General features: G+C 53.7%; 4 protein-coding genes across 4 annotated transcripts; 2 read left to right on the plus strand and 2 right to left on the minus strand.

Moving 5' to 3' along the window:
- Positions 1 to 3,870: 3,870 nt before the first annotated feature.
- Positions 3,871 to 7,776, minus strand: HER10_EVM0010879 (uncharacterized protein). The gene has a single exon (XM_035483134.1). The coding sequence runs from the start codon at positions 5,277 to 5,279 to the stop codon at positions 4,218 to 4,220; it is 1,062 nt and encodes a 353-aa protein (XP_035325965.1). The 5' UTR covers positions 5,280 to 7,776; the 3' UTR covers positions 3,871 to 4,217.
- A 6,626-nt stretch (positions 7,777 to 14,402) lies between these two features.
- Positions 14,403 to 17,310, minus strand: HER10_EVM0011591 (uncharacterized protein). Its single transcript, XM_035481019.1, has 2 exons — positions 17,016 to 17,310; positions 14,403 to 16,799 (listed from the first exon to the last, which is right to left on the minus strand). The coding sequence occupies exons 1-2, from the start codon at positions 17,067 to 17,069 to the stop codon at positions 14,784 to 14,786; spliced, it is 2,070 nt and encodes a 689-aa protein (XP_035325978.1). The 5' UTR covers positions 17,070 to 17,310; the 3' UTR covers positions 14,403 to 14,783.
- A 690-nt stretch (positions 17,311 to 18,000) lies between these two features.
- HER10_EVM0002851 (aldo/keto reductase) lies at positions 18,001 to 19,576 on the plus strand. The gene is made up of 3 exons (XM_035472545.1): positions 18,001 to 18,634; positions 18,692 to 18,712; positions 18,768 to 19,576. Exons 1-3 carry the CDS (start codon positions 18,299 to 18,301, stop codon positions 19,464 to 19,466), a joined length of 1,056 nt encoding a protein of 351 aa, XP_035325875.1. The 5' UTR covers positions 18,001 to 18,298; the 3' UTR covers positions 19,467 to 19,576.
- A 1,067-nt stretch (positions 19,577 to 20,643) lies between these two features.
- Positions 20,644 to 23,389, plus strand: HER10_EVM0010891 (uncharacterized protein). The gene has a single exon (XM_035480336.1). It carries the CDS (start codon positions 20,949 to 20,951, stop codon positions 22,551 to 22,553), a length of 1,605 nt encoding a protein of 534 aa, XP_035325966.1. The 5' UTR covers positions 20,644 to 20,948; the 3' UTR covers positions 22,554 to 23,389.
- Positions 23,390 to 23,934: the final 545 nt, after the last annotated feature.

Here is a 23,934-nt window from a genome sequence, read left to right on the forward strand (position 1 = left end):
CGGATGCCTCACCATCGATTAGGAGTTGTGTGTGACCTCCAGCGGTCGACAGACCCGTGGTCTGTTGAGGAATCTCAAGCACATTTGGACGTAGGAGCAGATGGTCCTCGAAGATCGTTGGCCCGGGATATGGTAGCGTTCGCTCTACACAGCCGAGTACCTTAGTGAACGACAGTGAACCGATGATTTCGTCACTCGCGTTTCCATGGCTGCCAGTCGACGGCATCTACGCTCGACAAACTGGGGCACCGATGAGACAGAGTATACCTGTTTTCAGTGCTTTGAAGGCGCCATCACACTTGTGTTGTGGAAGCACTGATTGACATTCTCGAGGCAAGCATTGTGAATCCGTTACCACCGCCTGATACGGCAGAAATCGCGATTGTGTGGGAGCACTCGGGGAAGAGCGCATTCAGAATGATCAAGCTGTGCTATCATGCTGAAACAATGGTCAGCCTACTGTCTGAATCGGGAGATGGGCAACCGAGTCACCAAGTGGAATATTCGAACAATATGGCCAGCTCTGAGGTGTCGAGCCCTTCTTGGTACAGAGAACCTGATACGTTCTCAAACATCCTCCACGAGGTATGGCAAAATCAGCTTTGCCGGCAAATCGAATGGAATGTGCACAAGTGTGCTATCTAAGAGCATAGGAGTGTGGATTCTGGCTCGAGGAGAAAACCAGTGACCCTGTTTCTGAGTCTTACCGATCGTTTATGTATCCCCACGGATAACGGCCCCTGTACGGCGACTTCTAATCACCTCTGTTCATGCTGAGGCCTGGACTGCGGCAATTATCGAACGACATAAAGATAGGCTTAGCCAAGGTCCTCTTCGGCGGCCAACCCCTCTCGCTGAACCTAGGAGCCTATGAGGGAACACGCCTGCATGCCCAGCCTGGGCATGTCATAGGGCTGAGATCCTCGGAGAGTAAGATTATGTCTCCTACTGTTCGTCTCCTTGCTAGCTCTGCTTCGACGGCTGCTCATTAGCCAATCAAGTAATCTTTCTATCAAACTTCGTATAGCAAACCAATAAGCTACCCCGGCGGCTTCTGATGACAGATCCTGCAGCTCTCTCTTCCTAGAATTCACTCTACCCAGGGTACAGCATCCTTCCGAAGGTTGCTACCTGGCAACTTACCAATACGTTTGGGCATCATCGACCTTGAGAGTGACCCTATATCAGATTCCCACGGAATCCTTTGATAAGGTCAGGACTGTGCTCACGTCCAAGCTCAGTAAATTTTGTAGAAGATCACTAGGCTTCGATGGCCCAATCTAGGTGTGCGGGGGTCGGTATCAAGGTCTAGCTGTCGAGGCGTGACAGTAAAGGATGGAGAGGGTGGTAAGCAGCAAGGCAGCTGACGTGGGCGTGATCTCACGATCTGCTCATGCGCAGAAACGCCATCTCCGTCTTGAGCTTCCAGCTCGTCCCCTTGCCCATACCTTGGCCGAGTCTCCGCGCTGTCATCTGGGCCTGGTCTATCACAGTGGAAGGAGCTCTTCGTGCATGGCGGGTGTTGACGTGTCAGTTGGTCGGTTCGGAGCAACAAACATGAACGACGATACACCGCTACCCTATGGAGGGAGACTCTCGCCCACCCCTCGCTTCTCCAGACAACCCACAGCGGGTTCGCTGATCAAGATCCTACGCGCAACCACCACCGCGATTCCCAACAGAACGGTGTATCTGTGCGCTGTGTGTGTTACACGGCAGCCGTCACTTGGAGGAGGTTATCGCAACTGCGAGCGAGCTTCTCTCATGGAGAATGAGAGGCCACACACATACACACACGTCGATGAAGGAGGGGTAAACTAAAATAAGCGCAGCTCGGCCGTAGATACAGGCACATTACAGACATGCGGCAACTGGTCCGTCGACTACTCTCGCCTGTTGCCGGATGCCTACAACGGTATCAACTTTCAACTGCCTTTCCCGGTTTACCCATGACCTCCCCACCCCCCCTCGGGACCGTGGAAAGTGGGGACCGAGTCCACGAACCGGCAGCCTAACAGGATCCGCCGACTTTCGAGAATCCCGTTCATTCTAGCCAGGTGGGGTTCGTCTGGCTGTTCTGGAATGTCCCGAATATGACGTGAGATGAGGAAGAAGACGACAACAAGAAAGGATGGGGACCCAAGACAGGGTCAAGGGTATTAGAGTTCTCGAGGGGGTGGTGGGCGCAACCAACCTTGTCCAGGTACAAGTGCATCCCAAACGCGATCACCGCCGCAATTGAGAGGAAGCTCGACTGGCGAGGCGGGAGTCCCTTTTTCGAAACATGGCCGATTACTTTTGACCCAGTCCTCGGCAGCAAACCTCGCCATGACCCCTCATCGCAGCCACCGGGGGGAAGCTCACGGAGACTTCTTGTCATCGGAGACTTAGTCGCAGACACAGACGCTGACTTGATTTGGGACTTTGGTCTCCGTACCCCACGTTCCCATCTGACGGGGAGGCAGAAACATGAGCGCCAAGGCAACCTCACCAGGTCAGTCTTATCGGGGATGGAAACATCGAGTTGCAAGATTTGCCATGATCGGAGGGGTGAGAATGTTCGTGGGTCCTGTCTGCCTGCGAGGTGCCTGCCCTGCGAGGTGGACTCGCGAGGCCCCTCCCCCCGAATCGAAGCTAACGCTCGGAACTTTGGATTAAAGGATTTGATCCTCAAGCTCAATCTCAGTAATCGAGCTGACGCCAACAACAACCCGCTAGTTCCCGTGCCTGTTCCCGCAATATTGCCCGGCGCCGGGGGAAGGGGGGGGGGGGTCTTGAGGGGAAGGTAGGAAGCTTGGTGGATCGTCCTCGGGTTGCGATGCGATGGAGCCTCAGGGGTACGAATAGTGATGGAGACATTCCGAGTCGACTCGGTCAATCTCATCTAGGCAACTCCTACTGAGGCGACATGTCCCGCAACGGAGGCGGGAAAGGAGACTCGGACTATGAGATGGAGCTCTCTCACATCAGCTTTCGTGGAGCCGCGCCTGAGGTGGAAGGAACTTTGGGAGCGCCATGCCCTCGACCAGCCTCATCGACAGACCTTGACAGGACTCTCTCCCTCTGCGTAGTGGTCTTGGCTACTTGCTGCCTGAACCGAAGTTCCGTGAGACTCTGAAAATCAATGAACACACCAGGCCCAGTCTCTTGGCGAGAACCAAGTTGGATATTCCAAAGTATCTCATTCGGAATGTGGAAAGGTATGCGGGGAGATGGCCAGCTCGCTGCCTTTCATCACCTGCCTGAACTTCTCATCTACTTTGATCTCTGTTTCTGCTTGCTTCCTGGAGAGCTACTCGGAGCAAGCTATGCCCCAGGTGTTGCTTCGCATGAGGCTCAAGTGATTTTATTGGGTCCATTGAGACTCTCTGAAGACACTCCGTGAAGACCCTTGGTTCGTTGATAGACTTCCAAGTCAGTTGTCATAGAAACCAGAATCAAGTCAACTGTTCCCTCAGACTCCCCTTCCCGGATGGACGTTAGTCTTTCGGATTGTGCAGTGTAGTTTCGACACCGAAACAGCTCACGATTTAGACTTGGGACTACACGAGCACGTAGATACAGCAAAAGTAACATACACTTATTTCGGATTCGCCTCGGGGTTTAGATACATACGTATGAATACCTAGATACTCACTCATACACCGAATCTCTTGATCTCAGCTACATACATGCTCTCTCATCTTTTTCCACAATACAGACACAAGAAAACCACTCAACAGTCGCAATACCAACCGAACGTTGGTATTGGCATCGTAATCATCATCAACTCATAAACATCGTGAAGCGTGAAATTGTAAGAAGGGAAAACAAGGAAAATCTCGAACCCATCCGTCCACCAGTACATGCCCCCCTTTCCCCAATGAAAACCCCCCCTCTTCCATTCTCCAGAGTATCCGGTAACCCAAGATGTAACAAGATAGCTTTCAACAACATACCGAACAGACAAGCCCCAAGACCATGATGTTCGAAAGAAACCAAGAGTTGACAGTGAAATATGCTGTAAAATGATGGATGAAAAGAAGAGACCTCCCCGATGAGATGGTATACCAAACCCATTTTGTGCCGCTGCCGTGATGCTGATGAAGCGCCGCTTGCGTCTATCGCCACTTTACGTCCCAGAGAAAAAGGACCCGTCCCAATGGTATCATCGACCCTGATTAGACCACTCTCTTCTTTCGTTTCGACTCATTTCAAGTTCGGTTTTGTTTCGTTCTTCAGTAGCGCTTCTCTTCTGGCAGGACATTCTCTCCGTAGAAGCCGCCATGGTGATGGCCATCATCACCGGATGCTGCGCAGGCAAGGCAGACGCCGCCTCCGTAGACTCTCGTATGCCTCTTCCACCCGGCCCCCGAACCGTCCATAGAGGAGATGATCTCACCTCGCACGAGAACCTCTTGCTGAGTGGCTTCGTCATAACGGATTTCACCGTAGATAGGGGGAGGGCCGGGAAGTAGAGGTGACGTAGGGGGGTACGACGAAGGGGAAAAGACCATGCCGGCTTCATCGTCGAGTATTGGGGCCGATGGCTGAGAAGGGATTCCAATGGGGAGCATCTTGGTGTAAGATCTCCTGCGGGGTGCTGGGGAGGACCTCGTAGTTTGCGCCTCCTGCGTTGCTGTCGAAGCGCCGGTTGATGTTGATGACATATAGTCGGGGTTTGGCTGCTCGAAAAACGATGCATCTAGCTCAGACACACCACTGGTGAAGCTCCTTCTGCGCTCATCATAGGTGAAAACAGATGGCGAAAGTTCCGGGGGCGTGAGAGGAGGAGGCTGCGGAGGTCTCGACAACATGAACTGGGCGGAAGATTGACCCGAGGCTTTCCCCATTCGAAGGATGTGGTCCGCAAACATCACATCGCCGCTACTCCTCTTCTCTGTACCTTCAACCGACTCTTTCTCATTTCCCCTCATGAAGCCGTCCTGCGGACTGATCTTCCTAGTCGACTCAGCCCCAGCAACTAGGGTGTTACTGCTGACCCCACGTGACTTTTCTTCCATGACCCAGCCCCCGTCTTGGACGAAGAGATGATGGAGCCGTTGCTGGTTGATCAAGTGATCAAGCTGGCTTTTGGCGTGTTGATCGTGTTCTTGAGACTTTCTGAACTTGTTGCTCGCCGTAGTCCAGAAAGCACCACATACCACCAAGCGTAAGGTGACCAGGACGGTAAGTATTAGAAGACCAGTGCAGAGATGAGAGAAAGAAAGGTGGTGGTAAGAACGACCAGTTGAACGCGGCTCGCCCAAGGCAAGCTCAGCATGAGTGAGAGCGGGCATGGTTGCTTAAAGACAGGCCGGCTGATTATTGGGAAGTGAGTGTGTAGGCTTAAGGAAGGTCGTAAAGGGGGTCTGTCAGCCTTCAGCAGAGGTAGAGGTACCTTCGCCGATGGACTTCGGATGCGGTGTGGTGCCAGGTGGTTGTACGTCTGGGGTATGCCTGTGTCTGGTGGCCCTGGCCAAGACCTAGCAGTGGCTTGCGAGTAATGAAATGGCGCTGCTGGACATAAGCGACTAGGGGGATGTGAAGGTGGGCCTCGGCCGCCGCATCTGCCGTAAGTCGGGAGGGAAAGCTGCCGAATAATGATCCGGGCTGAACCGACTGCTTTGAGTGTGTCAAGGAGGGTGGCCGAAGAGAGGACAAGAGTGAGGGCGAGCCTCGAGTGAGTGAGGGAGAGAGAGGGAGAGAGAGATTGGCGGAGGTTTGTCTACATGATCGACGTGTAAGTGCTTGATCCCTTTTATGGTGCTATTTCGAGTGGATGCCGCGCGCTAGGGTGACGCGAGGCTCATTGCGCCGCAAGCTCTGAAACCATCGGGCGAATTTGAATGGTTCCCACGCATCACTGGCAGCGGCATCACCCAGTAGGTAGTTGTAAATGACAGCGGACTTACAGAACAGGTCGATTACGAAGTGTCCAAGGGGCTGCAAGCTGAGATGGGTTGAGGTGGGTTGAGGTGCCGTCCCCTTACTTGGCAGATGCAAGTCGTAATGGACGAGGGTTGAGACAAACGGAGGCTATTTATGCGCCGTGTTCCCGGAGACAATAGCCTTGTTGTCGCTTGAGTTTGACAAAGGAAGTCCTTCGTGAGGGGCCTAGGATCCAAGGGGAATGAATAAGGATCTAGGACGGTATGAGGATCATAGACCAAAACAGAGCGCTGGTGGGGTGGGAGGATTGGCGTGCAAGCTGGGCAGGATAGAGTATCATATATATAGACACGATGCTTGATGCGCCGTGTCGCGGGAGACGAGACAATATGGGGATAGTTGAACCGTATCGCCAGATCTGGTCCCGCTTAGAAGGTTGTAAGGAATGAGATGATGAAGGGGTCGTGGATGTAAGGGTGTGTACCAAGAGAGGAGGTGTGCGAAAACGAAATCCTGGGATTGCGCGTGGAACAAAAGACGCTCGCCTAGGAGGGCCCGTTTTCAGAGTGCCTTCTACATTCTCAGTCAGCCTCCTTCGTGAAATAAGCGAGAGAGCCCCGAAAACACAATTGCACTAACCAGGTTCTCAAATGCTCTAGCATAGTCACGATGGCGAAAAGCCTTTGCTTAGATTTGCCGCAAGGCGCATCGATAGGTGTGTGGTTAACAACTTCGACTGGTCGTCTTCCAAGCTGGGAAAACGCTTTGAGCTTAAGCGGTGTTGCAGAAGCGGGCGCGGATGGGGTGGCCATGGATGCGCCCACGGGTGGAGAAAGCGACTTTCCAGGCTTGATGGACGCTGATACTCTGTAGATGCGGTCATCATGATCCATATGCTTGAGAGGATGTAATTGACTTGACATGCCTGGGTCGGGTGGGCAACAGGTGTTGTTGGTCTCTCCCATTCCGACTTTTCTAACTGGCTCAGGAGGCGACTGACAGTGTCAGCACCGCTGCACCATGACTGGTATAGGCATTATCCCGCCCGGGCGCGGTTCTGATAAGAGGCGGGCTTCGTTGAGTGGGACGGAGAACGAGACTTTGGAGGGAATACCAATAAGGCGGTGTAGTCAAGTGTCAACGGGGATGCGACCTCGAATGTGACAAGCAAAGCGCCAACTTGCTCGCATTCCAACTCCATTGTGCTAGGTAGTTCGGACTCTTGACTTGCTTCGTCGTGTGTTGGCGCCTATTGCACATTTCGAATGGAGACCAACATTTGGGGTCGATTTTTCTGGAAATGGCGCCAACAAGGGGGAGGGGGGGCTAAAAGACAACATCCCTGTCGTTCAGCCCAACATGAATTCTGGGCATCCGCATGACAGGGAAAGACAAGCTGGAATGGCCCTGGCCCTGGTCGAGGTTCGGCCGTCACCCGTGTAAGTCGGCGGCCGTGGAGTCCAGACGGTCCACCAGACGAGACGGGATTTTGCTTCGCCGAGATCTGGGTCTGGTAGACCGTAGGACGGCGCAACCTCCCATGGCGGCGGCCATCCCACATGGCTACTCATTCATCGCAGCAAAGGGGGTTCTAGTCTAGTGTGACCGGCAACTATTTGGCAACGAAGCAACGCGGGCTGAGCTGGAGTTGTAGTGAGCGATTCGGGGCATGTCTTGCCAGTGGAGAGAGAATGTCGCAAGCTGTTCCAGTGACAGATCTGGACGGCGGCGGGGTACGGAGTACCTATTGCTGACATATCCACAGTGGTTGATGGATCATTGTATCCATACGTATGTACATATGTACGGAATAGACCACGATCGGTACGGAGTGGTGGCGGCTCGGCGACCTGTATCCTCTGGGTCGTTGAAAAGATTCGTACAGAACAGACGTCGTGTCGCGGCGGCGGGGAACTCATTGTGTTCAGGAGCAGGTCACCCGTCGCAAAAGCAAGCTTGCAGAAACTGCCTGCAAGCTCAGACTCCAAGGGGGCGTTGTCGCATTGCAAAGCGAGTTAGCGTGAGCGAGTGGAACGGGGATGGGGGACGTCTCCCTGGTCCAGCTGAGGTGAGCTCAAGGGTAGCCCTACCAGCCACGCCATCTGGGCCTTAGCCCTGCTAGTGTGTGGCCACACGGGGGTGTAATACTTGCAAGCTTGTTCCTCTCAATGCCTGTTCTTTGGGACGATTGGTTGCGCAGCCTAGCCCTGTGGTGTCGATCGATGCGTCCCCCTCCCCCTCTTGATGGGATTCCTTGGGTCGAGAAGAGGATCATGGTGATGTAAATGATGGGAGTTTGAAGAGTCGCCGCAAGAAGCCGGAGTTGGGTTTTGTTGGTCGGCAACTCTTGGCTGTTGGGCACCGTACTATCCAATGTCCTCAAGGGACGAGGTAAGGAGACAGCAGCGAGGTGTGTAAGTGTTGCGCCAGCCCTCAGCTGCCGATATTCGGCATGCCGAAAAGGGGTCGGCCGGCGTGCAATAATCGGCAAAGGGCTGGTGAGCTGGGACTGCATGACATTGCACATGCGCAAGTACCGAAATCTGGCAAGTGAACAATGCACGATGGTGAAGGGCTGGCGTAGGTGCAGCGCGTCGAGGACGAGGTGAGGTTCAGTCACCCAAACATCCAGGACCATTTCCAGGACTAGGTGGACGGGGAGCAGCCGCGATAGGAGTCCGAGCTCCACTGGGCTTGAATGAAGACGAAGATGACATTATGACATTAAGGATCCGAGCATGTGTCCGCATCACCGTGGCCGTATGCCGTATGCGACGAGTGGGATGGAAGATGCGCCGTGAAGTTGCATACATAGAGGCACGCAGGCACGCAGGGTGTGCTGACCGGCCCACGACACCTCGCATGGCAGCCTCCGTGTCTGTTCGGTTTGTTGACGAATGAGAGACACTTCTGTGTCTTTGGTACCCATTGGGTGGACAAGATCTAGGCTAGCATGCCGATTGTCAATTTCCTCCCATGGCTGTATCCGTAGGATCGGAGACATTGTTGGGCGAAATGTTACACTAGTGAAGTTGGGACTAGGTAGGTGGCAAACACCCGCCTTGTGGGTATTATGCCACGGATGCGACGAGGCCGAAGTATACTCGAGATGCCGAGAAAGAAAGTCAGAGGCTCAGACAGAGTGACATGCGAGGAACGTAGCGAGAGATCTGAACCGGCGCAGAGGATGTCGAGCAAAGGTCAGACCAAGCCAGAGACGGTGTGGGGTGCGACGGGCTGATGGTGGTGTGTGATGACGGTGGTGACAATCTGGAACGATTAGCACCTTGTCATGCTTGGGTACCTTAGGTATCACAGCGGGGAGAGAGACATGAGGATGGGAGACGGGAGCCGGGACGCAGGACTGGAACCGTCAAGGCGTGTCAAGCTCGAGGGTTGATCGATCGACGAGGGTTCAACGAGGGTCCATGGAGGGGTCGAGGGGTCGAAATGATGAGAGTACGGATACGGACCTGATACATTTGGGTGAATTGTAATTGGGTTCCATATTGGCGATGCAGAGTTCCAGTCTTTGTCGTTCAGCTGGCGTCGAAATGGCTGCGGCCTCTCATTCGCCCGTTGTGTGAACCAAGGGTCGAAGCAATTTCCCCGGGAGTTTTTGCTTTCCACAGTTCAGTCTGGACTTGAACTTCTGGACTCTGGACTCCTGGAGTGATGCAAGATGGTAGTCATGGTATGGGAGAAAAGGGGAAAAAAAAGAAAGTGAGGGAGACGGAGTCCAGCCCGGCGCACCTCATTGTCTTTCTCGTTCAGAATCTCGAAGGCAGGTAGGTACATTTACACATGTACCGCAAGGGGGCCTCAGGCTTCAGCTCATGCACTCCTGCCTCCGAAAGCACGGTGTTATCCAGGATCCTTACGGGAACGTACCTAATCCCAAGCCTTAGGTCCATTGGGCAGGTAGGTATCATTTGGATGGGAAGGCAAGCATGAACTCAATACATGGGCCTCGTTTGGTTCCTTCCTCGAGTTGGAAACATTTTGCAAGTTTGCAAGACACGACGGGAAGTAGCAAGCTGGACACCTGCAGGGAGCGCACCTGCCATAAACTCATGAGCCACCCCTACAGTACGTAACGGACGCTTGGGCCACCTGTCCCGCTGGTCCCACCCGTCACCCGTCCACACCTCGGTCAGAACGGAGCACTGAGAACGGGAGCTGGTGCAGGCGATCACCCGCTATTAGACATTATTCTCAGCACCCAACGACGACGGCGATGATGGAACTGGAATAGACTCAAGCCACGATCCGGCTTCGTCCTCTCCCGTCTGCACTTTTTCCTCCCTTGCGTGCATTTGCAAAACGTGTTGACCCTGAACTTCCTCACCTTTGATTTAACGACACGTCAATGACACAATTGGACGCATCTGCAATTCATGAGGTGCTCTCCATGTTCCTGTTCAGGTCGTTGCATGACATGCATTTCTGCATACTGCACTCTGCACGTGTAAAGCCCCGTCCTCAACGGCCGCAAGATGCTGTGGCTGCTTTACGGACGTACCTACTTGCCTTCCTTGCCATGCCTTCCTTAACGGTGCCTAGGTACCTATCCATAAGATACCTTACACTTGCTACCTACCTAAGTATTTTGAGATGACTGCCATCCTTCCATTACGTTTTGTCATCCGAAGTTGAAGTGATGGAACCTGGAAGGTATCAACTGTCATCCGGTGTTGTGCCTGCCGCTTCCAACCTAACCTTCCATCCCGTCTCGTCCTATCAATCCCGTTGTCTACTAAGAAAGGTACCTTAAATAGGTAAGGTAAGGCACCTGGAGGTAGGGAAGGTAGGGCCGGAAGTTGCAGTGCCAAGGTGTATTCTCCCCAGACTCCATGTGCCTCTCTATCCACTCTGTACCTACCTTATCAACTGCTCATGGTTGCTATTTTTGTCTACGAGAAAGCTTCCGTTCCCTTCAGCCTTGTTCCCTCTCAACCTCCATTGGCATTCATAAACGACTACTACTACTACTACTACTACTACTACTACTACTACGACGACGACGACGACGACACCGACTTTTCATTTATTTTCTTTCGGCCCCCGATGCCAGCTCACGGCGATCCTCGATGATGGCCGTCCACCTTGCTTGCCAGATGCAGCATTGCGGCCGCCAGCGGCAAAGCACAGCCACAACTCAAGACTCGCGGCATCCTCCTCATCCAACCATTCCCCTTAGTTTTCACGGTGGAAAGACACCTTCAGCTCGTTACCAACCATATGGTACCGAATCATCCTTGAAAGCAAAGCTTTTCGCGTCCAATTTCCTGATGCAAGATGCAGCTTCAGCCGTTGTGGCAACATGCAAATTCCGAGAATACGAGTCTTCACTCCTAATTCGGTCACCCCAGGCAAAACACGCACGCAAAATGCATCTCCACCATGCCCACAGCACTCGACCTCCGCATTTACATTCACAGCAGCCTTAGCCTGTCTATGAAAGTTTCTTCCCCCGAGATGGGGCGCCGAGCCACGGAGCCGACGCGGCCTGATCGCCGCTGCCGTACCCCCCGTTCCTGAGTCTTTTCTATTCCTGTTCTTAGCCAGGACCAGGTCAACAACTTCAGATCCGCCCCCAATGCTCCCGCTCCATGACCAAACTGGCCCATTCAGGAGTCAGGTCGCTATCCCGACTGGTCTCTTTCCACTGGGACATTACTACGGGCATGTTTCGTTCCTGTTGTGTCTCGTTGGCCCCTTTTCACAAGATTGCCATGATAGGCCTTGGCCTTTGCGTTTACGAGAAAAACCAAAAGCCTTTTTCTTCTCGCCTCCTGGCAAACCCCGTCGTCACCCCTCCTTCCGGTCTCGCCTCCCGGCCACCCCGGGCTCAACATTACAGAGGCGGCGACAGCAGGTTGCAGCAACTCGCCGAGAAGATGCTGCGCGTCATCCGCTGGCACACGCACATGCGACTGTACCTTGCGATTTGTTATCCCGCCATCCATGCATACCTACATCAAGTTCATCGCCCTATCATCCCGCCTGATAACCCATGCCACGGAACACGAGTCCGCCCCCAACCGAAGCCGACGGCCGTTGCTCGACCTGGCCCACGCCCACATCCCATCAAAGCCAGACGAGAGCCTTCTCCAGTGGCGCGTCTACGTGCCCGGTGTCGCCATCAAGGCTCAAGCAATGACGAGGGCTTTTCAGATCACCACCATGGAATTTCTCGTATTGCGAGGGACCCCTCCACGCCCGTCTTGACGCTTGTTGGACAGATGCAAGGGTTTGCATCACAACCTCGCCCTTTCAGCGCGACTCGGCGGACTCGCTAGACGCGTGACGGGATGCCGAAAGGCGACAAAGCCTGTGTCACATATCCTCCTTTCCAAAGCATGTGGGTTCGCCCAAGTGCTTATCCTTCACCGTCTAGCTTTAACCTCGAGACGCAGTTGCCCATCACTAGGTATGCATGAAATCTGCAGACTGTCATCCAGATGTGTCACAAAACGAGGTTGATCACCCGGAGCGCAAGTATTCAAGGTACCATCTGCCTGTTTTTGGTGTCATCGGCCCAACTGAACGTCACTCATTTTGGACGCGTTTATCGCAGCCACTCACGCCACTTTGCCAACAGCCTCCACTACATACCACCCGCCATGCGTCCACACCCACCGAAACCATGCGAGGCCATTCAGGGACCCTCGCGCACTTCAGCCTTACGAAGATCCCGGCTCATTGATATGGACTGGCGTCAGCATGTTAATCGCTCCCCATCCACTAGTCCTCCCAAGCCCTTACATATTCCCTGGTCATTGGCAATCCATTGGCTGACCAGCATCGAATAGCTTCACAGACTAACACGCGGATGCACCATCGCCGTCTGGGTTTGCATCGTCGATTTGGTCAAGTCCGCTCTACGAGACTGCCTCGAATCTGGCCCTCCCAATCAAACATCAGTTTGTTGCCCTGATACCACCGCAACCTCCGCTGACCGCCTTTCCTTTCGTCAATTGTGGGAAATTCCCCGGTGCTAAAGAGCTTCTCCCTGTTGATTTGTAAATGATCCCGCCGCCAAGTCGGGGGCAACGCCGTGTTCCCTTGCCATGAAAAGTCGGCAACGCGAAGGACCATGCATTCACTGGTCTCCATTGTCGCGATCCCTTGGTGGAAAAGGACGGCATCCTACATCCGACGGCTTATTGCCATGACTATGCGCGAGGCTTTTGGAAGATCATCAGCACTTGTTTACTTTCGGAGCCTCATGCTCGAATGCGACAGGTTGGGTTACGATTCCCTCAGCCTTGGCTCTTCCGACACGCTCAGTAACCTCGACCTTCAACTCTCGACCCGGGGACACGGCTCAAAAACCCATTTTCTATACCACGGAAAATGTGGCTGATGATTCATGCCAAGCTTACATTTCGCCGGTGCAACCTTGGTGAGCATCGCTCTTAGGTAAGGATGCCCCCGGCAGCGTCTTGATTGGAAAATCTCGATATACTGGATTTCCAGGCTGCGTCTTTTGCTTCCATCAGCGACAACTCAATCTGCCTGTCGGATCTGGCGGCTCTGTCCCACTCCGGAAGCCAACGACAAGGTTGAGTCAGCCCTGCACCTTGACAGAACTTTCCCTTCCTTCATCAGCCATCATCCCAAATCAGAGGCGAATAAAGCGTGGTCAGAATGAAGAAGCCTTCAGCCAAGCCCTATCGGATCGGACTGGCGCAATTCCAGCGACGATTTCGGGCGCTTCGGGCAACACGCGACTGTCAGATGGCTTTCTCGTAACGTCGAGTCATGGTCGTTGCGGTGGGCTTTTAATCATTGAGCTGACGCCATTCTCACTTAATCAAGCGATCTTACCTCTGGCAGCAACAACGGGTTTATCAATCGTATCGCTGAAAAGGGTTGTATTTTCTGGAAACCGTGAGAGTGCAGGTTTATGAGCAATGTCCGAATGACGATCTTTTGTTATTCCGCATCTGGGCTCTGGCGCACCGAAGTCGACCAGGGCGTACCCAAGATGTGGATGATGGCGTTGCACTGGCTGACTGACAGCACTGCTAAGAGGGACGTCAGCCAGCCTCACGAAAGCCTCTTCATTCACAACACAACCCACAAAATCACAGAGACTGAGCCAGGCTGAGACGTTTGAGGCTGGTTTCCAATTCGACCGCACCTGGGCGTGAATAATGGCTGCCGCCTCCGTCCATCTCTGTCTTAGTCGGCCGTCGTCAGATGACCGAACAAGGACAGTCGGGTACCCCAGCCGTGTCCACTTTCTAGGCAGCATCAGCATCACCAACACCAGAAGGTGAGATAGTCGCCCTATGACGAGTAAATATTGTTTCTTCTTCTTCTTCTCACGCCCATGTGATTGAATGCGTGGGGAATCTCTCTTGGTCGTTTATGCGGTTCTCCCTCGATCAAGTCCGCTAGACACTACATACAAAAGACTCCGAGACCTAGATCTCATGCAGAGTCGCAATGGCCACTCCCCCCCCCACCCATCGCCCCTTCTCTCCAACATCCATCTTCGGACCTCCATCTCCGCCCTTGCTCCTCCCCTCGCCAACGTTCAAACGCCAGTCCAAAGTGTAATCAAAATCGCGACAAATAACAATAAACAAGTAAGCCTGCTTTGCCTGCCCGGTCCTGCCCTATCCTGCCTGAGCCACCAAAAAAGACACCAGCGAATCCTGAACCCCTTTTGAATTTTTGGAAATGAAAAAAGCCCGCCCATTCACCAACAACCATGCTTCCTCATTTACAAGTCGAGATGTGGTCTCGTATCGTCTTACGGACGGAAACGTTGTCTGGATCTGACAAAGATCAACCTCCCAAATAGGGAAGTTTTCGTAGAATAGAGACCAACGCCCCTTGAAATCTCTCCATCTTACAACTTATGCAACCGGTGATTGCTCGAGATACGTGGCATGTAGTCACATGCCAATACCGATCCCGATACCGCCCATACCAACATCCATGGGCTCGAGGCCGCTGCCGTCGCCCGGCAGGTCACGATCCTCTTCCATCATCTCGATGAGGTTGTCGAGATTCTCGTCCAGGTTCTCCGCGTCAGCTGGGGGCAGGCACTTGCGCAGGAGCCGGCGGTACTTGTCAATGTTCTCGCCCGTGCCAACCATGCTGAGCGCCTCGACGTAGTCAGACTCTGACTGTCTCTGCTCCGAGAGCATGGCCTGCAGCTGCCGCGCCAGCTCGAGGCGGTCCTCGTACGAGGCCTCGTTGGCATCACCGTTGAGCATGTTAATCTCCTGGTCCACGGCCTGCTGTACATGCAGGCGGTTCTGATGTGTGATGAGGGACATGACTTGATGCTTGGCGCGGTTGGCCTCGCTGATGATTTGCGCTGCGCCGTCGTCTGCTTCAAGCTGAGCCTCAAGCTCGGCCATGTGCTGGTGTACAGCGGCGAGCTCAGCTTGCGTATTGGAGAGAATACGGCGGGCTTCCTTCTCCGCCTGATCCTTTTCGCGGAGTTCCTCGTCGTAACTGCCCGCGAGATCTTGAAACTTTTCAATAATGAGCGGTGTGATGCGCGACTGCACCGTATTTGCGGCCTCTGAGTTGAAGGATGACAGGCCGAGCTTCTTGCTCGTTGTCATACGTTCAGGCACCGCGTCACGGAAAGAGACGTGGCGCTGAGAATCGGGCGCAAAGGGTGACGATGACCGCTGAGGGCCGCGCTCCTTCTTTGTGGCGTTGAGTTGGGCGATGAGGTCTTCCGCCCGCACACCCTCGTTATTAGGAATGCTAGTGGAGGCCTGCCGCCCGAGGAGTGCCCTGATGCATTTCCTCGCGTTGCGTTCTGCCGCCAGATGAAGGGCAGTATTGCCTTGCTCATCTTGCGCATCGATGAGCTGCTGCACATAGGCAGGTTCATGCGTCTCTTGTAGTTTGTTTAGGATATTGTCCAAGTAATATCTTGAACACGAGTGGCTGACAACCCGGCCATTCTTCATTACTGCCGCATGATGGATCACCGTGCTCCCTGTCGCATCTCGCGCATCGACAGTCTCGAAAAGCTCCTTCATCACCTGAGGGAACGTTTGCTTTTCGTAGCAGTTGGTGAAATGCACAGCCCGCATAAAGGGAGTCTCCCCTCTCACGTTCTGCACATTCAGGCTGGCACCGAAGCGCCGAAGCTGCTTGATGACGTCCACGTCGCCCATAGCTGATGCCCAGTGAAGCGCCGTGTGCTCCTCCGAGTCGATGATCCAATTCGGTTGGAAGTTTGGCGGCGGCTCAGGCCGGTATGCTGGTTTTTCATTCCTAGAGAGGAGGAAGTAGTCGAGAAGCTCGTCTCCGTAGACGGAGTGCTGTTGCTGCGTCAAGTCCTGGATGGCCTCTTCCCTCTTCCTCTTTCTGTGGCCCGACTGGTGGGACATGTCATAGCGGTCATCTTCACCCATGTATGAGGCGGAGGCAACGGTCAAGTTGTCAGGGGTATCATCGTCATTCATCATCGAGTCGCCGACCTCGTACTCTTCTGGCGGCGGCGCGCCTTGCATCTGGTTGGCAGGGGGCTGGGATTGTTGTGGTGCCTGCTGCTGCTGTTGTTGGAAGTTCGTGGCGGGCCATTTGGGCACAGCGGGTTTCTTTGGTGCTTTCGGCTTGCTCGTGTGTCGCGGGGCGGGGGGCGGACTCTGTTCGCCTGGGGTATACTCGAAGATGAGCCGCAGGCGGTCATAGATGTTGTTTCGCTGGGCGAGGGCGACGCCCTTGTCGAGAGGGATCCATGTGCCCTGGTACTTTCCATATCCACCCTGGATCTTTTCGTGCTTTTCTTTTTGTACTTCTCGCTCAAGAATGCGTGTTCGGGCGGGCTTGTCGAAGCCAGCGGCCTTTAGGATGTGCGTTGCGTTGATCCAGTCATCTTGGCGGCGTCGCATGACATGTTCCTTGAGGTCATCTCCGAATTGAAACTCGTAGACTGGAATCTAGAAGATCATTCAATTAGTGACGGGCTCAATTGCAGAGGAAATACGAATGCGAAGTCTCATAGGTCGTCTATGGGCCAACCCGAATGATCGAGGCTATCCCCTTTTCCAAAAGGAAATAAGTGCCCAGCCTGATGCCGTTGAATGACAGTATGTTGGAATTCGCGGGAGTCAAGCAGCGATTTTGCCAACTTTGCAAAGAAACAGGGGACTTACACCACTGTATGTGGCGCTGTAAACGCCGGGTTGCGCATTGCCCTTATTAACCATCGTCGCCGACCTGGAGCAAGGGACAGGCCCTGCGAACTTCTCGTATTAAGATCAGGAGGCACGTTGGCAGTGTTTTCGGTCTGTTCGACGTGAGAAAGAGCGATATCGTGGATGGGGCGGATGGAAGCACTTGGTGTGGCGTTTCGTTCGGGGTGGGAGTGGTAGTTGTGGAGGCGAAGGGTAAATGAGGCTCGGGGTTGAGGACCGGTATCACGGAAATTTCACCAGGTTTGGAGAGTGGATGCACTTTGGTGGTTTGGAGGAAAGGGCACGTCGACGACGCGAGACGCGCCTTCTTTAGATTACCTTTTACGCGAAAGAGCACTTTAAACAAGCGGCTACGCGCGCGAAAGAGAAGGGCCCGAGCGTCAACACGGGGCTGTGGGGCTCTCCTTCTTTCTTTGGATGAATGAACGAGTGGCTGAGAGCGCTTCAAGGCGAGTTACCGGGGTCACGTGTCTTTCTCCCTCCATCTGTGGTCCGAGCTTCCACGATATTGTCACCAAAGGCCCAGCGATCCTTCCATCCCAAGGGTCGTCTCTTTGAAGTCACCATGGGAACGAGCAGTTACCAACAACATCTTGCTCTTACCGGCTTTACTTGCACAGCTTACCACCAGTCGACCAGAATGCAACCTTTGTGCGATAAATCTCAAAGCTCCATTCTCTTGCAGAAAAAGGATCACCGCCTTCATACAATAGCGTAGGAGTTATCGGACTTATCAGAACAAACAATGCCAGGGAAGGCCGGAGTGTTTGCCAATAGACCCCCAAGAAATGAATGTTTGCCAAAACTTGAACATGTAACTGGCTGGCTTCTATCCGATTCCGGGGGGGTTTCGGCATGGTAAAGTTACAGCTCTACCGCCAGCTCGCCATTAGTAATCCCTCTCACTGGCCGCACCGGCGCCGTGACGTCTTCAGATGTCGCACGTATCTCACCTACCCCGCCAAGATGGTGGGGTTCATGGCATTCTGACTCCTATGAAGCCCACTTCGAAGCAGTTTGTCGAGCCTACCTGATCACGACATCGCTTCGAGAACGCAAATTATTGGCATTCTCGCGATATCCCCATACCGGACCAACGAGCTATATAAATATCTCGACGCTTCCCGTTTCCCAGACACGTCTAAAGCTTTGTCCGTCTTTCTCAAAATAGTTACCTCCGGCGTTTAGCTCCTCTCCACCTTGCCTTACTCGTCTTACTCAAGGATCCCCTAGCTTTCACCATGCCTCTCATCGCTTCAAACCCCAAGAACCGCATCATCCTGGGTCTCATGACCTTCGGACCTGATGAGTCCGCCGGTGCCCGAATCACCGATCTCGAGACGTACAACAAGGCTCTCGATGTTTTCCAGGCTCGCGGTTACAACGAGGTCGACACAGCCCGAGTGTATGTGGGCAGGAAGCAGGAGGCCTTCACTCGTGAGGCCAAGTGGAAGGAGAGGGGTTTGACGCTCGCTACCAAGGTTCAATATCCCGGACAGCCTGGCGATCATGCCGAAGACAAGGTGATTGAGTCTGTCGAGACTAGCTTGAGGGAGCTCGGCACTGAATCCGTCGATGTGAGTGAACATAAAAGGGCCATCTAGTCAGGGGTCAAGCTAATTATACTTTGATAGATCTTGTACCTCCATGCTGCGGTACGAACTGTGTTCCTGAGTATGGTCTCGGATAGTGACTAATAGTGGCTCGCAGGATCGTGCAACCCCATTTGCAGAGACGCTTGAGGCTCTGGACAAGCTCCACAAGCAAGGCAAGTTCGTGAGGCTAGGCCTCAGTAACTTTACCGCGTTTGAGGTGGCCGAAGTGGTCTTGACGGCCAAGTACAACGGTTGGGTCCGGCCGACGATATACCAGGGCATGTACAATGTCATCACACGCAGCATCGAGCCCGAGCTGATCCCGGCTCTGCGCCGTTACGGACTCGATCTCGTCGTGTACAACCCCATTGCTGGTGGTCTGTTCTCAGGCAAGATCAAGTCAAAGGACATTGTTCCGACGGAGGGCCGCTTCTCGGACAACCACGGCACGGGAGGCAACTACCGCAAGCGCTACTTCCGTGAGAGCACGTTCAAGGCGCTTCAGATCATCGAGAAGGCGGTGGAGGAGAACGGGCTGACCATGATTGAGACGGCGCTGCGCTGGACGGTGCACCACTCGGGTCTCAAGACTGGGGACGCTGGTAACGACGGCATTATCATTGGCATCTCGAGCGTGCAGCAGCTCGAGGATAACCTCAACCAGCTCGAAAAGGGGCCCCTTCCCAAGGCAGTGGTTGATGCGCTCGATCAGGCGTGGGCTATTTCCAAGGCGGACACGACCAACTACTGGCACCTGGACCTCGAGTACAAGTACAACACCCGGGAGAAGCTGTTCGGCGAGGGGGCCAAATGATCGGGGTCAAGTCCGATGAGTGGGCAGAATTCTGATGCGAGGTTGAAAGAATTGCCGTGGTAAATACGGGCAAAGTTTGATTGTATGTAGTCTTTGTGGTATTAATGGGCAAATGGTCGTATCAGATGTCAAAATCGAGGCACATGAATGTACCCTGTTCTTGAAGCGATCTCTGGCGCGGGATGTGAGGGTGTGCTTTTGTGGGTGTGGCAGCTGGGACCAATGCCAGAGTTTCCAGTCATGCGACGCCATGCGTGATGGCGTCAGGCTGGAGGATGGAACATGGGGCGAGGGGAAATGCCGTTTTGAGGCCCTCTTCTTCTCTTTACCCTCCGTCGTTTGTTAGTAAGCGTGGTAAGGTGGTTCAAGTTGTATGCATACCGCCGCAGTGGTGCAGCTATGATAGCCGGGCAAACGCTAAGACATGTTAGAGGCTGACCTCGCCAGAGTTATCAGACGCAGGTGACAGGCTTGTCGTCCTGCTCCTGACCGCAACTTGTGACGTGCGCGAGAATTGGCGGAAGGGTGTGGTATCTGGGTACTTGATATGGTACAACGGTAGGGCAGAGACGACGGTGCGCAAGTTACCTTAGTAGCGACCAGACGAGATGTCTGACCTCTCGTTCGGATACCTACTATACCTAGTATTATCAAGTAGGTACGGACATTGGTGTGGGAGCGATAGCGACGGAGAGGCTGCGTAAGTTTGGAGGGCTGAGTGTTGGAGGTGTTGCGTGTGCAGCATTGCAGGAGACCGAGGAGAGTGGGGCGAAAAGATGGGGGGAAGACCCCTTCCGCGCGAACCGCTCATGCCCGCCAATCTGGCCGGTGCCAAGTGGAAAGCAGCAGGTCAGCCGAGTTAGCTGTGTCTCGGCGGCGTAGGGATGGTCCTATCAAAAGTCACCTTGCTGGGTCATAGATATGTCATTCGTCACCACCACCGGGCAATGAAGATACCTCGTGAGTACGCGGTGCAATAACCAAGGAGACAGGAAGTATCCGTACGGACCCCATTGTAAAGCGAAAGTGCCTACACAGTACCTAAGGAAAGATTCCATTCCAACAATCCCGTGTGCCCGTTCGCCGCATTTTCCTGCATCCCGTCCCGAGGCCTGGGTTTGGCAACTTCCATGCGCCAGTCTACTGTAGTATCCACTCTCCACTCCTACCAAAGCCGAAAAAAAGTGTCCAACTGTACACATCCATTCCCGACCCAAAAGAGTCCGGCAGCAAGCACAAGCACTCGACTCGTATACTGCGTCAACTGCGTACCCCTTCCCTTCCTTACTCGAGCCAACTTGCAGCTTTCTGCCTGTGCAGCAATTGGTTTCCCCATTCAAGTCACTCCTTCACTTGATTAGCCTTTCTCTGTGTACCTTACCGTTACTCTTTCTCGGTCTCTCTTATCTCTTTCTCTCAGACTCTCGCTATTATCTCCTGGTGTCCCCCCTTCCCATTCTTACGTTCCTTTTATCCCTTCTTATGCCTCCCAGACTCAACACAGGGCCGGATGGAACCCTCAACCTCCCCCATTTGCGACACGATCATTCCCACAACCCTCCCTTGAGCGCAACCACATGCGATTCCAACATTTCAGATTATATCGGTAGTGGTACCAGCAGCCCTGGACTGAGCCCCGGGCTCGACCAGCGCCTGGCCGAATTTGATGCATTGCGATCCGCCGACGACGACTACTTCAAACACGATTACGACGACCAAGACGACGAAATGGACAGCCAACGTCCCCCCCTCCTTCGAAATCACAACTCCCGCTCCGGCCAACCTCTTCTAAACACAAAGGACGACGAAGATGACGACCACCGCGGCAGGAGCTATTCCACTCGCTCTCGAGGAGCCAGCCCCTTGCTGACCCCGAGTCGACCGGCCTTCTCTCGAGGTTCGACCATGCGAGCCCACTCTCCCTCGACAATCACCGCGAACGCTCGAAGAAAATATATAATTGCGGCTTTCGTCCTGCTTATCAGCTTAGTCTCATTCGTCATCCAGACCGAGTTGTCGGCATACATCCAGCAGGAACTGCACTGGGACAAGGCTTACTGCATGCTCTACCTGACCCATGGCTCCTGGGTGATGCTGTGGCCTGTTCAGCTACTGTTCCTGCGATTCAATAAGCGCAAAGTTTCTTGGGCATCCTTCTGGCGACGACACACCGAGCTGCTGCACACGACCGCCATCATGGTCCAGAGACAGGACCTCGACTATTCGCGACCCAGCCCGCAGCCCCGCGTCTCCCCGTGGACTTATATCGTCAAGACCACGGCCTTCGTTACGTCTGCTCTGACTATTGGTGGCTTGAGCTGGTATGTCGCTGTGAACTTGACAACTCCCTCCGATTTGACGGCCATCTACAACTGCTCTGCTTTCTTCGCCTACGTCTTCTCCGTTCCGCTGCTGAAGGAGCCTCTACGCCTGGACAAGTCTCTTGCCGTCATTGTGGCCATTGCTGGTGTCTTGATCGTCGCATATGGTGACACTAGTCCCGGCGAGGACGATGCCGCTCACCAGCAGGCGGCCGGGAACCGTGTCACTGGCAACCTGATCATCGGTGTTGGATCCGTCCTCTACGGTCTCTACGAGGTCCTCTACAAGCGATATGCCTGCCCGCCTGAAGGCTGTAGCCCTAACCGCGGCATGATCTTCGCCAACACGTTCGGTTCCTGCATCGGTCTTTTCACGCTTACGGTGCTGTGGATTCCGCTTCCCATTCTGCACTGGACTGGTATTGAGAAGTTTGACTTGCCGACGGGATACACGGCTTGGATGCTTTTCTGCAGTGTCGTTATGAATGCGACTTTTGCCGGCAGCTTCCTGGTCTTGATCAGTCTGACAAGCCCTGTTTTGTCCAGTGTCGCTAGTTTGCTGACAATCTTCATCGTCGCCATTACCGACTGGCTGCGCACTGGCGAGCCGCTCAGCGCTGCAGCTCTCATCGGCGGTGTCATGATTATGATCGCATTCGGCATGTTGAGCTGGAGTACGTGGCGAGAGATGACCGAAGCCGAAGCGCACAAGGCAGTTGACCTCACCGATAGCGGCGATGATAGTGAAAGAGAACGCGAGGACTAGGCGATTGCATAATTGGTGTCGGCGCAACATCAAACGGCGTTTGGGGAAACCCGGGTTTTATCTCTTTTTTGTCTTCAACATGGGTGTTGGCATCATTACATTGGGGTCGGCGGATAACTCAGGGCATTGGATTACAACAGCATGGTCGCGATAGACTTTGAGCTGTCGCAGCGGACGGAAGAAGGAGGGGAAAAAATGGCCACGGTCATTGGTTTACTGTTTGATTCACTGCATCCGGGGAGCTTGGCCCCGCTGTCTGCTATTCGCTTCCTTTTCTTGTCATTGTTTATTACTCTTTCTTCGGCATAGACGATATTGGTTTCGGGGTCCATGAGACACAGACCCCTTGTTAGAAAAGCAGCGAGATACAAGTTGTTGACAGCTGCTGGGTGGCCTTTCAAATGGGATGCGAATTTGCTGCGCTGCAGCACAACTCCTCAAGACAAGCTTGATCCTAACTCTTAACCTTTATCGCAGTCCCATCGTTGTCGGCCGCCATCCTAATCTTCTAGATCCGTCCTCGAGTCCCTCCGTCCTCCTTCCCTTCCTACCTGCGGCCCTTCCACAAGCCCACCAATCTGTTACTCTCTTGGCATTCCGTAAAGGCCAGGTAAGTCAAAAGCAGAAAAACTTGAGATAGACAGACTCCTTGCTTTGAAAAAAATCAGTTGATTTGAAACAGGGGGAAGGGCTCCACGTTGGGCATTAGACCAAGCTCCACGTAGGATCCTTGTAGTTGGCCACTCACGATGATTTCAGGTCGGGGCGACGCAATGTCTGGCGAGATGTTAATCTTCTGCGCTTGACCCCTTATATGTCCGCTTGAAAACCCGAGGATTGCTTTTGATGGTTGTTTGCTTCCTCTTTTTGATGGAGATGGTGAGTTTGAATGCAGTGACTGGAATCGCCGGGTCGGGTGGAGGAAATGCCGAGGAGATGGGAGGTGTGTGGGTCTGAGTTGCGGTTAGTTTAGCCTCCTGAGTTGCCAAGTCTATATACTACTTATCATGTCATCAACGCGGCACTATCTCTTAAGTTGCAACAACGTGAACGCGGAGTCATCTGATATGTGTTGATAAGTGCAGAACTCGGTCGCAACGGATAAGTCGCCAATGTCGGCTGGTAGCTTCGGTCTCTTTGACCGCACGGATGGGGGAGCTAAGGTGTAGATGTGACTTTCAACTGGTCACCGCGGGGGTTAAGCAGACGTTCTAGTCCTGGGAAGACTCGCCGGGGCCACGGATACCAAAGCGGGTATCGGAACTTTATGTTGATATAGCTGGGAAAAAACGGTTGGGTTTTCGAGTTGATGGCGTTTCGAAATGAGTTTGGTTAGAGAGAAGATGGGATGAAGACTCAAGAGTGGACAACAGAGGTGACG

The sequence above is a fragment of the Colletotrichum scovillei genome (genome assembly GCF_011075155.1).
Source record: "Colletotrichum scovillei strain TJNH1 chromosome Unknown Contig00013, whole genome shotgun sequence".
In the NCBI taxonomy this organism is placed as follows: Eukaryota; Fungi; Ascomycota; class Sordariomycetes; order Glomerellales; family Glomerellaceae; genus Colletotrichum; species Colletotrichum scovillei.

Excerpts from the sequence above, each read along its gene's own strand:
- HER10_EVM0010879 (XM_035483134.1), bottom strand. The coding sequence starts at position 5,279 with ATGCCCGCTCTCACTCATGCTGAGCTTGCCTTGGGCGAGCCGCGTTCA.
- HER10_EVM0011591 (XM_035481019.1), bottom strand. The coding sequence starts at position 17,069 with ATGGTTAATAAGGGCAATGCGCAACCCGGCGTTTACAGCGCCACATAC. Across the intron at positions 16,800-17,015 it reads ACAGCGCCACATACAGTGGT|ATTCCAGTCTACGAGTTTCA; the intron begins GTAAGTCCCCTG and ends ATGATCTTCTAG.
- HER10_EVM0002851 (XM_035472545.1), top strand. The coding sequence starts at position 18,299 with ATGCCTCTCATCGCTTCAAACCCCAAGAACCGCATCATCCTGGGTCTC. Across the intron at positions 18,635-18,691 it reads TCGGCACTGAATCCGTCGAT|ATCTTGTACCTCCATGCTGC; the intron begins GTGAGTGAACAT and ends ATACTTTGATAG. Across the intron at positions 18,713-18,767 it reads TCTTGTACCTCCATGCTGCG|GATCGTGCAACCCCATTTGC; the intron begins GTACGAACTGTG and ends AGTGGCTCGCAG.
- HER10_EVM0010891 (XM_035480336.1), top strand. The coding sequence starts at position 20,949 with ATGCCTCCCAGACTCAACACAGGGCCGGATGGAACCCTCAACCTCCCC.